Source organism: Cupressus sempervirens, chromosome 8, assembly GCF_028749045.1.
Source record: "Cupressus sempervirens isolate cs-2001-9-10 chromosome 8, ASM2874904v1, whole genome shotgun sequence".
Lineage (NCBI taxonomy): Eukaryota > Viridiplantae > Streptophyta > Pinopsida > Cupressales > Cupressaceae > Cupressus > Cupressus sempervirens.
In genome coordinates this window covers 196093103-196107702 of record NC_143125.1, presented here as the reverse complement: position 1 = coordinate 196107702, position 14600 = coordinate 196093103, and the positions used below count along the sequence as shown (strand labels likewise).

Below are 14600 nucleotides of genomic sequence, written 5' to 3'. Positions count from 1 at the left end.
ATATCTAACCTAGAATTACTAATCGGTAGTATCTTTGCTGTCAAATGTTCTATTAACGATGTGATGAACTATAGTAATATTAAAAACAGAACAATTTTTCATCAAATTTCTTTAAAAACAGTGTAATAACCGCATGCTATTGAAATTCACGACTACATACAGAATGTTCCTTCTTTTAAGTAAATTTCGTTTTTAAAATGGTGCAATTATCATCTAGTAATTAAACACGCTTATATTTAGTTAGGTTTCAGAAGTCGACACAAATATAATCGTGTATTGGTAGTCAGCGCCGACTCGGCGGCACAGAAAGGCGAATTGTAGAGATTTATATATTCCAAAATGTTGGTTTTTAGAGTACAAATGGAGCGAGCAATACGGACATACAGCATTTCCATCCCCGTACAGAAAGAAACATCTGATATTTACGCAGCAGGCGGTAAAGATCTTAGAGCAAGTGGGGCGATTGGGGCAATAGCAGCCAACAAGGAGTTCTCTGTCACTTGTTGCAAACCAGTCAGAGTTTGCGCATTTGGAATCACATCCGATCGGCTGAAGTCCAATGACGGATCGTTGTAAATCTCCCACCACTTGTTGACGAGGATCTTTATGTCTTCCCTCTGCATGTTCTCCTCTTTGCCTGTGTATCTCCACGGCTTCGATCCCTGCACGGCCATGAATCAACATTCGGGTAAGAACATACACAGAAATACAAGTATATACAGGACCTGAATTTGAAAAAGAAGTTGTGAAACTTAGATCCTGATCCGAAATGTTAATAATACTGTAAAGATTATATCACAGATCAGAAATATATGATCTATAGATCTGACGCTATTACAAATACTATAGAGATTATATCACAGATCCTGGAATATATGATCTATAAATCTGACCCCATCACAAATACTGTAAAGAAAGATTATGTAGTGCAGAAATTTCATGTATTGAAAGGATGAAGATACTTACGGCTGCGCAATAATGGACGACTTTTACTTTATCCAGCTCCACATTTTCCGGATGGCGCCATAACATAGCCAAGACGAGGTTATAAATCAGGGGAATTGGCTTGTAAATCTTCTGGAAAAACATGTTCAAGAAATCCTGCTCTGCAAACGGCGTAGGAGGGGTAATTTTCAGGGTTTCTAGCAGGGTGTCGTAGGTTAATTTACTCGGCTCAAATACGAACATGCCAGCATTAAAATACAGAGCAGGGGGCTTTCCTAATTCAGAAGGCCACTGGACCTTCTCAGGGCACTGCTGGCAATAGCCAATCTTATACTGAGGAGTATGACTCCATGTCTTCTCACAGAAACAATCCATAACGGCATAGAAATGGCCGTCCGGAAGGTCAAATAGGTGATCAATGTTATCATAAACTTGAATATCAGCATCAAGATAGATCATCTTGCTGTATTCTTCGAACTGCACCTCCCACAAGAGGCAAGGAAATGTTTTAGGTAAATGTACAGATATTTCATCCGAAGCGAAACCCTACAAAATAAAGAAAATCTGAAACGACAAGAAACAAGCATAAATTGATGAATTTACCTCCCAAATCCGAAGCTTGGAGTAATTGAGGACATAATAAGCCATGGCGAACTGGATTTGATTCTCCGGAGGATAAATAGGCTCGATCTCTCTGATAATACAGCCCTGATTACTGAGCAATCTTCTGTGCTCAGCAGGTACATCTGGCAGGACGGCAACAATTAAAGGATAAACGCTGCCTACTTTGCGCAGGCCTTTCATCAGCCCAACCACACCTTTCACATAATCTCCACTCCCTGCTAGAAAAGTCACGTACGCTCTTTTAGAATATCCACCGCTAATGGTCATAGCTTTTTCTCCAAAAACCTCGGGTGGAACCTCAGGGGCCATTTTCTACAGGATTCTACTGGTTTAGGGAAAATATCTCTAGAAGCTGATTAAAATTCTGAAATCTAAACTGGTATGAAGAAACTTAGCAACCTATTTCTGTGTAAAGAAGATTCAGCGAGGCGTCTACACTGTCTCAGAATCTCTGATCTTCGTTACTTCAAACGTGCTGGTTGTGGTGTATATATAGAGACATTTCAGTGAAATTACGCTCAAATGAAACGAAATTGAACGTAATGAAATTTCGGGCTCTAGACTCTTCCTCTAAATATCCGAGAAGCTTCTCTGCGTATTTTAATGGCCGTTCTTCGTGAATTCCTGCGAAAATTAATTTTTTTATGACCAACTAGAAGCTTCTTCTGCCGACAACCAGCGGCCAAGATTAATCCGTTTACAGCACTCCGAAATCGACGGTTGGTATTGATGATGGAGAGTTTCCTTCGACTGCGTGCCCAATTTTTAATTTGTGGCTCACGTTTTATAGATATTTAGCAGTCATTTTGGTGATGACACGTGTCGCATATTCTTCTTGATCTTTCTTACTTTTGCTATTACACATGTAAACATTCAAATTATAAAAAGTATGCATGTTGCTTTTAGTAAATTAAAATAATAATAAAATACCGCCTTTTCCTGCCTTGGTCAGAATACCGGAGTGCGTTAATTTTCTACAATTAATTTTTGTAGATATTTTTTATTGGTGGGGCTATGGATGGGTTCAAAGAAAATGGAAATTTTTACTATTGAATAAATCAGATGTGTAAAGATACATGATTTGGGAGATGAAATCTTATAATGATAATTTAATAATGAGATTAACATTGGAAGAAACATAAATTTATCTTTTAATTGATTATAGATAGTCTAGCGTTTTTGTAGAGCACCCTCCCTAATGACATAGCGTAAAGAAAGAGGAGTCATAGTTGCCAGAATTATGACGGCCATCATCACCAAATGTGATTGTCTTTGGTGTTTAGTTTCAATTCTTACTATTGTAGAAAATTTAAATGATTTCTAGATGCATTGGACCATCGCAATCAAGAAACAAAAAGAAAAGGAAAAAAATGGGGCAACTTGTCATATTAAAATTAGGAAAAGCATCTTGCCATATTAAATTATACGCAATCTTTCTCTAAAATGGCCCACAATCATGGATAACAAGGTCATTTGATTAAAGAATAATATTTGAATAAAGTTGAGAATGATTAGGAAAAGAGTAAAATGAGTTACAAAATGTAAAAAAAATTGGCATTTGTACAATTGATATATGCATGTCAATGTTGTCACATTAGCATGTCACATAGGGTGGATGTTCTTGTATTTCTACTAAAAAAGGGATAAATATTTATTAAGACGGAGAAACAAAAAGGAGAGCTCAATAGGGAGTTATATCCTAAGCAACAATGTCATCTAGCTCACAAGACAGATACAAGGGTTGTTGCCCCCTATCTACAATATTTCAATCATGAACATGATCAGAAGCCCATTTGGCCAAACAATCAACAGCTTTGTACATTATCAAGGAATGCAATTAAAACTAACAAACTCTAGAGAAGTACAAAAGAAAAGAATTTGATTAACAACCAAAGCCAATTGCCAACTAACATCCTCAAGCAACTATGAAGTAAGCAAATTCACCACCACATGAGAGTCAAATTCACAGATAAGCTTGTGCCATCCCCTCAAAAAACATCGCTCCACAGCATATTAAATGGCTAGGGCCTCCATGAGATTGTTAGTATGCTAACCCTTATGCACTAAGAAAAGAAATTGAACTTCTCCATAGCTGCATCAAGCCACACCCCCAATGCTAGCAAGACTTGGACTTCCCTGAGCAGAACCATCAATGTTGAGTTTAAGAACTACAAGTGGAGGAGGCAACCAATGACCCACACGATTCACCCAACGCTTCCCCTAACATCTAGGATGGTTTGGAACATGATGATACCATTGACCTGCAGCCCCAGAGAACTCGTCCTGAAAATGAAAGTTAAGGCGACTACAAGCAACAAGATCACCAAGATCCATACCTCCATCTAACTTACACTTACCTTGAATAGTTTCCTAAGGGAGTGGGAAATCTTCTACCAAAGATGCATGACTCCAATCTGGACAACCTAAAAGATTCGTTGGTTTCTCTCCAACCAGATATGCCAAAGAATAGTTCAATTTTTTTCTTTTAAAAAACTTAAAATTTTAAAGATCTTATTTTCTTTTTTTATTGATGGTTGTGTATGAAAATTTAGAATGATTTGTATGCTTTATCAATAAATTAAATCTGAATTTTGGATTCATTTAGTTTGGTTTTATATTAATAGTAGAAGTTTTTTGTTTTTTTATTAGTAAATGGTCGAAGCCTAGATTAATTATTGCTATTTATTATAATTTTAATTTTTTTGTGTTAAGCAAATTCAAACCCAAGACCTCCCACATGAGAAGCTCACAAGTTATTGTTGTGTTGTAGACTCTTGCTAGTTAATAGAAGTTCACTTTGTTGAGATAAATATATATTAATAATTTTATGAGTGAGATTCATCAATTAAAAATTTATATTAAATTAGTAAATATATTGTATTGAAAAGTTGACAATCATAAATGATGTTTTATTAGACTCAACTTTGGTGATTTTGAGATACGATGTCTATCAAGCTTGATCTTGGTAGCTCGATTCCTATTTTCTTGCTTCTTCTCTACCATCTAGAACCCCCATTCAAATTTTAGACTAAAATCTGAGGTATAAGTCCACACAACCAACCTATAACCTTGGATTTGTGCCAAAATTTATCCTAGAGCCCTATGTCAAGGTGTTAATGAAGGAAAGTTCTAGTGGTTGGACTAGATCAATTTTGAATACCAAAATGATGGATGAAGTATAAAATCACCTTATCTATCCTCAATTTGACATCTATTATTATACTTTCATGATCTACAAGTTTGCAATCAAGTGCAACTAAGCAATTCAATTCAAGATTTGAAGGCAATCATCTTAAATCTAGTTTCTCTAACTTATTTGATTTCATCCCAAGGTGATCTTCTCCATTGAAGCAAGTTTCTTGCTTATGATGGCCAAGTAGAGGAATTTTTAATCAAGAAAGAAGATCCTTCCATCCATTCAAATCATCTCCCCTTCATTGCAAGCAATTATCAAGCATGTATAAATTGAAGATATAGAAGTGATGTTCATAGATTCATGCGTTTGTGGTGACATCCCTATTTCTTTTTATACAAATCAAGGTCAATTTCTTGATATCAAGGACATTCAAGCATATTCATACACATGAGTGATTTCTACATTCATCCATGGGGGTCTATGCTAGGTGAATCTAACATTTACCTTTTAACATACCTTCTTTTATGAAATTTCAATTTAACTTCAAGATTAACTTCCAAATGGAGGTTTGACTAAGGAAAACTCCATTTATCCAACCTTTTTCCCCATTTTTCTATGCGCGGGAATAGGCTACATAGATATCAAATCTTTTCTAGGTAAATTGGGAATAGTTTGAGTGATTTTGAAAGTTTTTGGCACAAAACTTAGGTATAGATCAGCACAACCAACCTATACCCAAGTATATGTTGACATGAATAACCTATTTTCTTAAAAAATAGATCAACTTTGGCATCTAGGGAAGTTATGGTGTCAAGATCTCAAAACATTTATTACATATACTTCTGGCATTTGGTGTGTCAGTAAAAACTTTCCTAATTTCTATTTTTGTCTTTATTACCATTTTTATTTCAATTCCCCATTTAGTGCTTGAATCACCTCTTGAGCCTATTAGGGGATTCTTCCTTCTAGATGTGTAATCTTTAAAAAGTAGGTGATCATTAACCCGAGTTCTCCATTCCTTCCCTTTTTCTACTAGATAGTAAAATATTTATCTTTTCAACTAATTTTTTAAGAAAATATTACTATATATATAATATTTCAAATGAAGAAAATAATTACTTGGCAAAAATAATATACTTATAATTGGGAAAGAGAAAAACACTCAATAAAATAGATTTCTAATACAAAATTATATCATGCATGACAAGCAAGGCGATAAAATGGCACATCAAATATGTTGGAAATGGAGATAATTCTAGGAGTTATTAAGAGGTTCCTTCTTCTAAAGGAAGCTAGAAATGAGAGGAGACTATTGTGGGAGCATAGATATCCTCTAATTTGCGACTTATTCTTGTTGAGACATTAATAGAATCATTATTGTTATTTCAACAAAGTTGATACCGAACTTTTGAAGCAACCACAATATGTTTTATTTCTATTAATTAGAGAACCACCTATTGGAAGAGGGGGACATGTATATTTGATGGTCATTCTCCTTCTTAAGGAGGGTCATTTTTATCCCAAGTATTTCCAATGAGATATGCAGTAATTGAGTGCATGCCTAATGAAAGCAAGACCATAAAAGTTTCAAGGAGGGTTACTCTATATTGTGTTGCTTGTTAGTGGGGCTTAGGTCCTCAAACAATGGATTATGAACTTATGTAGAAAATATGGTTTGTGATTATGCTTATTGATACATGGTGAATATGCATTATCTGTTATGGATTAATTTTAGTCTATATTATGGTTAGACAATTATGAATGGTCAAATAGTAAATGAATTTATATTATTTGATACATAATTGATTCATGATTATGTTTTATGAGTTGAACCTACTAGAATTGTTTCACAATTATGTTTTATTAGTTGAACCTACTAGAATAAAAACTCAAGTGTTGTAAGTGGTGGCAAGAATTAAAGGAGAAAAATGTGGTGTATGTAAAGGAGGTTAGCATATTGGCAATGGTCAGTTTAGTAGATATCTAACACACACGCATGTGTGCATGCATGTGTACTCACACATACAATTAGATGAATGATCTTACAAGTTTATTAGACCATAACCCAATATGCATGGTGTTCCTATGTGTGTATTCATGTTTAAAATAATGTGTGTGTTTTCAACACATAAGTGTTATTATGATAGACAAGAGAAATAAATTTAAAAATATGTAAATGTTCATATATGTATATATGATTGATCAATAGTATTTGTTATGTTTTCACACTTTTATTACACTGAAAATAAGTATCTAAGAATGTGCATGGTTGAGCCTATTGAACTATTCATCAAATGTTTAATTCCAAACAATAAGAAAAAAAAATAAAAATATGATTACTAAAGTATAATAAATAAATAATGTGTCTTTCATTTTAATTAGAAATAAACTTTTGTCTATATTTTCTAAATAAAAATATTTAATACTTATGTGAAATACAATCATAGCTTTCTCATGGGGACTAGAAATTAGTTTCACATCCTCGGTCTAATTAGCCAATCTTTTTCTTTTCTTAGCGGTCTAGAATATATTTTTTTGGGTTGTGTCAATAATTGAGCTATTCTTTTCATTTTAAGGAAGTTCTAAAACCACTCCAATTCATCATATTGTTCTTGCTAAGCATTCACATTATCTATAATGATGCTATTAGCATGAATAACTTGTGTTATTGCATTTGTCATATGTATGTGTGTATGTATGTATGTATGTATGTATATATGTATATATGTATGTAAGTATATTTATATGTATATGTGTGTGTGTGTGTGTGTGTGTGTGTGTGTGTGTGTGTGTGTGTGTACATGCATGCATGTGTATGTAGGTATATGTATATATATACATATATGTATATGCATATATATATACATATATGTATATATGTATGTATATATGCATATATGTATGTATGTATGCATATATTTATATGTATATATGTATGTATGTGTATATATACATATATAATGTATATCTATATACATATTTATGATGTATGTATGTATGTATGTATGTATACACACACACACATATCTATCTATGTGTATGTATCTATCTATCTGTGTGTGTGTGTGTGTGTGTGTGTGTGTGTGTGTGTGTGTCTATTTATGACAAAGAAAGATTAAAGAATTTGATATTCTCAACAACCTAAAAATCATCTTGATGAAATCACCTAAATGAATTATTTTACTGAATGATGGATTGCTATGGAAATGAAAAAGAAACCTTAGATCAAACCATAGGTGAAGATTTCATTAGACCATGATGTAAGTGCTCTATCATAATGTAACTAAAATATCTAATAATGGAAAAAGTGGTCATTCAATTCTTAAATGAATACTATAAAAGGGGATTAACAATTCATCACAACTTATGGTTGTGGTGTGTGATTCAAGATAATATTGAGAAAAAAATATGGTTGTAGGTTTTTCCCCTTGTCATTTGGAATCTCTGGAAGGAAAGAAGTAACTATGTGTTTAGGGACACTTATATGGCTCGTCCTATTTCGGAAAAAATAATTAAAATGAATATAGCTTTTAACTATAAGAGCACGGTTAACAGTAAGTTGGATTTCAAAGTGAGAGGAGATATTGGCTAAAGGGCTGAGATCAAAGCCATTAATAAAGCTAAGAGGGGAAATTCCAGGTGGGATTGCCCTCCCCCGAGCTGGATTAAAATGATTTTTGATGGCACAACCAAGGGAAACCCTAGTATTGCAGGGTGTGAGCGATCATTAGAGATTATCAATGGAAAATGCTTAAAGCCATTGATGTTCCCCTTGGAACCCCAACTAGGCATTGTACAAAAGCAATGGGTCCTCTTCAAGGTGTTAATCTTGCTTCAAAATACAATGCAAATGGGATCTCGATCAAAGACTATTCTTAGAATATCCTTAACTATATTTCAAATATCAGCAAGCCGAGCCTACACAAATTTGTTCTTTTATAAATATTTTAATGATAATCAAATAAAAAACTATATTCATCTATATAATATTATTTTTCATTATATATTTTCCCATCTAAAATCCATAATAAATGTTCTCTATGTCTATTTAAAAGAGATACAAGAAATAATAAGTATATTCATCCATATAATATTAAATTTTCATCATATCTTTTCTAGCCTAAGATTCATAACAAATGTTCTCTATGTCTATTTAATGAGATATAAGAAATAAAAACTATAATAATCAAATATAATATTATGTGTTCATAATATCTTTCTTTACACAACATCCATGATAAATGTTCTTTGCGTCGATTTAAAGAAGTACTTAAGAAATATAAACTATATCCATCTATATAATATTATTTTTTATAATATATTTTCCCACCTAGCATCCATAATAAATTATCTCTATGTCTATTTAAAGATATAAGAAATAATTAAAATTATATCCATCTATATTATAAAAAAATTCATAATATCTCTTCCACCTATAATCTATAATAGATGTTTTAGATTACGGTAAAATCAGGTTTTGAGGGGACCCCAAACTCCTTACATTAGCAAAAAAGATAAAACATAATAAGTCTTGCAAGTTTTACAAGGTCCTAGAACCTAACGATTCAAATCAATAACAAAAGACCAAGTTTTACAAGGACCTGGAACCTAACAAAATATTAGGAAAACAAAAGCTGGAAAAAGGAAATAGTCACATAGAGAACGAGGACCAACAACCAGAGCCAACAATTAAGCTAGCTCTTTAATCACCTTACCAATTGGTTACCAACAGCCACAATCCCTTGAAGGATGTCCTCCACCATCGAACCAGGAGCAACAACTTTCTTTGTACTTTGTTTGGTTCTCTTGCTAGAGCCACCAATCAACTAAACTGGAACAGGGGAAATGATGTAATCATTGCTTCTTCAACCAATACTCGCAACAGGCCACAAAAACCATGTCTATTTAATAAATAAAAATCATATTCATCTATATAATATTATTTTTTCAAAAATATCTTTTTTTTTATGAATCAAAAATATCTTTTTTCACCTAACATCTATAGTTAATATTATTTATGTCTATTTTAAAAAATCATATTCATTCATACAATATTATATTTTCATAATATCTTTTATCAGTATATCCTAAAAAAAGTTCTCTATTTTAATAGATATGAGAAATAAAATTATATTCATCTATATGATATTATTCTTCATATCATAATATATTTTCCCACCTACCATCCATAATAAATGGTACTATTGTAAAGGAATATAACAAAATAAAGAAACATACTCTTTTAAATGTCTAAAACATATGAACATTAAAAAAATGTGAAAAAACAATTTAATAAATAAATAAATAATTGAAAAAAATAAAATAGAAGTTAATTAATACACGAGGCGGCTTCATAACAGACGCGGCAGCTGTCTAAGGAATCTTAAAGAATTGCACAACCACTACCATCAATAATCTCGAAAACATTATGCGCAAATAAAATCATTTAATTCTCCCAAAAAATAGAATTCATTGAAAACAAAGAAAGTCTTCGTAGTGTGATTTTCAGAATGGAGGAAGATAACCAGAAACTTGAAACCTCCATTAATGGAGGTCTAGACAATTCTTCGGAAAAAGGACTAGGTGTACAAAGATTCCTGTTGACGTAAAAGTACATTTAAAGTTCCAAAATTGAACAGTGCAGTCCGTCTTGGACAGGAAGTTTCCATTGACAGGCGAACCTACACTTGGCAGAAGGTTACAAGCAGAGTACATTGCTGTTAATGACTTGTAATCCACCGAGGATCCTTTTCAATCTACTTTACCTGGAGGGCGCCACGTTGAAAAAACGTAAACCCTAATTTGTTTAAGCAGCACGCGTGTCCGATCCCATGCGGGAGCACTGATTTGAGGTTGAAAAGAAATCATGGCGACCGCAGAAATTATGGAGATCTGGAAAGGCCATCCGATCTGTCGGTCGGAAAAGAACCGGAAACTTCCAGCCCTAGATGGAGAGGCTCTACACTCTTCGGACGCCAGAGATTTCTTCAGTTTTGCCTCTATTTAAGTCATCCATCACGCGCCATGATCGCTACCTCGGTAAATTGTTTTTTTTTTTGAATTGCTCTCAAGCTTTGCCGCTTTTAAACTACGCTGATCTTTCAAAACCTCTTTTTACAGAATTTGCTCTGGTTCTTTGAAAATGGCTCCAGAGGCGCCTGCCGATCCGTTCTGTGACAATGTCGGGGGCCTTTGCGAGGGTTACTCCAAGCGAGCGTATGTAACGTTTCTGGCGGGAGATGGAGATTATGTGAAGGGAGTTGTTGGACTGGTGAAGGGCCTGCGCAAGGTTAAGAGTGCTTTTCCTCTGATTGTGGCTGTTTTGCCTGATGTTCCGGACCAGCACAGAAGGCTTCTGAGTAGCCAAGGCTGTATTATCCATGAAATCCAGCCTATTTATCCTCCAGAGAACCATATCCAGTTTGCCATGGCGTATTATGTTATCAATTACTCAAAGCTGCGGATTTGGGAGGTAGGTAGAGCTAAATGAACGAGAAAGCAAATAATCTCTTGCATTTTGCTTTTCCCTTGTTTTTTCTGGTTTAGGATTTATGTTAACTCTGTCAAATCTGTGATCATTTTTAGTTTGAAGAATACAGCAAGATGATCTATCTGGATGCCGACATTCAAGTCTATGACAACATTGATCATCTTTTCGATCTGCCAGACGGACATTTCTATGCAGTTATGGATTGCTTTTGTGAAAAGACTTGGAGTCATACTCCTCAGTATAAGATCGGCTACTGCCAGCAGTGCCCTGAGAAGGTCCAGTGGCCTTCTGAATTGGGACAGCCCCCTGCTCTGTATTTTAATGCCGGAATGTTCGTGTTTGAACCGAGCAAATTGACCTTCGACAGCCTGCTACACACCCTGCAGATCACCCCTCCCACGCCTTTTGCCGAGCAGGACTTCTTGAACATGTTTTTCCAGAAGATTTACAAGCCAATTCCTCTGATTTACAACCTTGTCTTGGCTATGTTATGGCGCCATCCGGAAAATGTGGAGCTGGATAAAGTAAAAGTCGTGCACTATTGCGCAGCTGTAAGTATCTTCATTCTTTACATACATGAAATTTATACAGTCCACAATTTTTACAACATTTTCTGGTTTATGATGCATCCTTCGCAATATTTGCAGTTTATGATGCATCCTCTGCAATATTTCTGGTTTATAACGCAATCTTTACAAATATTTCTGGTCTATAATACGATCTGTACGATATATCTGGTTTATACTATAATTTTTTCAATATTTCTGGTCTAGAATAGAATCTTTACAAATGCTTCTGGTCTATAATACAATCTTTACGATATATCGTATTTTTATTATTATCTTTTCAATATTTACGGTTTACAGTAAAATCTTTAGAACAATTCTGAATTGATGAAAGTTTTAAATAATCTAGGAAAGAGAGACGATCTATTTCACTCTGTTTAAATTATTTTACAATTTTATGGCCTGTACAATTCATGTTACACTATGTTCTTACCTCACCGTTGACGTTTCTGGTTTATGATATAATCTTTACATATCTGAATTGAAGTATGCAAGTTTTTTACGATCTATTTTCAAGATGATTTCACCGTTTTAAAATAAAAACTTCCAAGTTTAGGCCTCTAAGATTCATATGTTCTTACCTGAGCGTGGATCCATGGCGGTGCAGGGATCGAAGCCGTGGAGGTACACAGGAAAAGAGGAAAACATGCAGAGGGAAGACATAAAGATGCTGGTCAACAAGTGGTGGGAGATTTACAACGATCCAAATCTGGACTTCAAATGGACAGACGTAGTAGCTGATGCTCAGATCACCATATCTGGCCTTCAACAAGTGACAGAGAATTCCTTGTTGGCTGCCTTGCCCAGGATGTATCCTGCTTTCACATCTGTTCCCCCTGCTGCGTAGTAATCTGGGATAAAATTTAGATGTTTATTTCCTGAAGCAAGGAACAAGCACAGATGTTTTCTTTATCAGATATACAAATCAATTGCTGCTGATTGTTTTACCTTTGCGCTGCTTCATTGATGGTGTACTTGGTTTACCTGTACGAAGAAATATGTTACCTGTACTCACATTTGTATATCACCCGAACAGAGAATGTACCCATTCTATTTCTCATACAGAGCTTTTGGCAGAATTTTGTTTAATAAAGCATATTTATTATTTATTTATCGAAGGGTTTCTCACGAAAACACTCTGTAAATCTTTGGCAGAAAACTCAATAAGGAATCTTTAATCTTTGATGGACAATGAAAATGTCAGAAAATCAGGAAAATGCAGACCGTGTATGGAGATATCCGGTGCTGAAATTTTTCGTGACAGACTGATCAAAACGTTTTTGGAACGCGTGGTTATGAATGAAAGTTATCAAACTTTTAAATTATCAATGATTTCGCTGGAATAGGAGAGATTATTTCTCATTTAAACATGTTGCTGAACTCTCTAACTAGCTTTTATATATATATAATACGCTGAGAGTTCTTGAGGCATCTATTTTCATAATTACATAATTTTCATCATCGCATATTTATGTGAGTCTAAGAAGCATGAGAAAATGATTCGACACTCTTGATCTACCTCATTTTTACTTCCATTTCCTTTTTATAATTTTTATGAATTTAATTATAATTATATTTAGTCTATTTCTATTTTGTTTTTCTAACATGTAAATCAACGTCAATTTTTTTTCAAAATGGAAAATGTTTACATTGAAGATGGCTGCCACTATAGAAAGCTTCTCGGCTTAACTCTCGGCTTAATTAATTAATGATTGATAAATAATTAATTAATTTTGCTTTTATTTTATTAATAAATATAATTTTACATTTTATCTCCTTTAGAAGTGCAACACCGAAAAAAGAAAAGTTTCGGTATGATCTAGTTATTGTTTTCAAGCATTTATTTTAGGATTAGTTTTAAGTATTTATTGAAGTTATTTATAAGCACCTTATTATTTGTGAATATACTTTATAAGAAAGTTCTTTAATATAAAGAAAACAAACAAGAGACGCTCGTAGTTCCTCCTAATGCATAATAGTTATAGAGGTGTAGGTGAGTGATAATAACATTAAATAGTTCTAAATTAGCATTATGAATCCATTAATTTTTGTCCAGAAATGCTTGTGATATGGCTCATATTTTTTCATAAAATAAAGTAATTGTGAAATAATATCTATATAATTTAATATGTACATTTGTAAATAATAAATAGATGTAATAGATATAAATTTGATGTTAATAAATAAATAGAATGTAATAAATAAGAAATAGAATATAACTATTTAATTTTAATACATAGTTTATAAAAACTTAATAATAATTTATATATGTTTTAGAATTGTACCTTTTTTTTTTGTTATTTCCTTTAGTATGTTTTTTGATATAAAATATAATTATTAATTTAATATTAAAATATATATTTAAGTTTTAAAAATATTTAAACTAAATGATTGATTGTTTAAATAAATAATAATAATAATAAATGATATATTTTTAAATTGTAACACTTATAAGTTATACATATTACAAACACTATTATAAAATATAATTAAAAAATAATATTGTTTAATTTATTTTTATAAAAGTAAAATAATAGTAATTTTTTTTAAAAATTAGAAATTCAAATACAAAGATATAACATTTAACTCTATATTTGATTAAAATATCTATATTTGAACTTGGTAAGAAAAATAGATAGTGATAATTAATATTGATTAGACATTCATTTGTGAGGTGGAAGATAAAAATGATTTTTTTTTTAAAGTTAATTCACTTGTCACAAATGTGAAAAAGATAAAGTTGTAACTAATGCATTGATAGAGTTCTTATAAATCAATGTATTTGCAAAGTGTTTGAAAGATCTATATTTATATGTAATGAAAATTAATTTTACTCTTT

General features: G+C 32.8%; 2 protein-coding genes across 3 annotated transcripts; one reads left to right on the top strand and one right to left on the bottom strand.

Annotated features, from left to right (window-relative positions):
- Nucleotides 1–276: 276 nt before the first annotated feature.
- LOC149542193 (galactinol synthase 1-like) lies at nt 277–2032 on the bottom strand. The gene is made up of 3 exons (XM_089797215.1): nt 1549–2032; nt 967–1422; nt 277–662 (listed from the first exon to the last, which is right to left on the bottom strand). The coding sequence occupies exons 1-3, from the start codon at nt 1876–1878 to the stop codon at nt 423–425; spliced, it is 1026 nt and encodes a 341-aa protein (XP_089653341.1). The 5' UTR covers nt 1879–2032; the 3' UTR covers nt 277–422.
- An 8035-nt stretch (nt 2033–10067) lies between these two features.
- LOC149542192 (galactinol synthase 1-like) lies at nt 10068–12874 on the top strand. 2 transcript variants are annotated; one of them, XM_089797212.1, is made up of 4 exons: nt 10068–10744; nt 10826–11177; nt 11291–11746; nt 12369–12874. In XM_089797212.1, exons 2-4 carry the CDS (start codon nt 10848–10850, stop codon nt 12606–12608), a joined length of 1026 nt encoding a protein of 341 aa, XP_089653338.1. In that variant the 5' UTR covers nt 10068–10744; nt 10826–10847; the 3' UTR covers nt 12609–12874. The 2 variants fall into 2 exon arrangements, with proteins under 2 accessions (XP_089653338.1, XP_089653340.1); XM_089797214.1 differs by having other exon boundaries at nt 10739–11177.
- Nucleotides 12875–14600: the final 1726 nt, after the last annotated feature.

Bases quoted from the DNA above. Each gene is read 5' to 3' on its own strand.
- LOC149542193 (XM_089797215.1), bottom strand. From the start codon at position 1,878: ATGGCCCCTGAGGTTCCACCCGAGGTTTTTGGAGAAAAAGCTATGACC. The intron at 1,423-1,548 runs GTAAATTCATCA...TGGGAGGTGCAG, and splicing joins CCAAGCTTCGGATTTGGGAG to TTCGAAGAATACAGCAAGAT. The intron at 663-966 runs GTAAGTATCTTC...ATGGCCGTGCAG, and splicing joins TCGTCCATTATTGCGCAGCC to GGATCGAAGCCGTGGAGATA.
- LOC149542192 (XM_089797212.1), top strand. From the start codon at position 10,848: ATGGCTCCAGAGGCGCCTGCCGATCCGTTCTGTGACAATGTCGGGGGC. The intron at 11,178-11,290 runs GTAGGTAGAGCT...GATCATTTTTAG, and splicing joins CAAAGCTGCGGATTTGGGAG to TTTGAAGAATACAGCAAGAT. The intron at 11,747-12,368 runs GTAAGTATCTTC...ATGGCGGTGCAG, and splicing joins TCGTGCACTATTGCGCAGCT to GGATCGAAGCCGTGGAGGTA.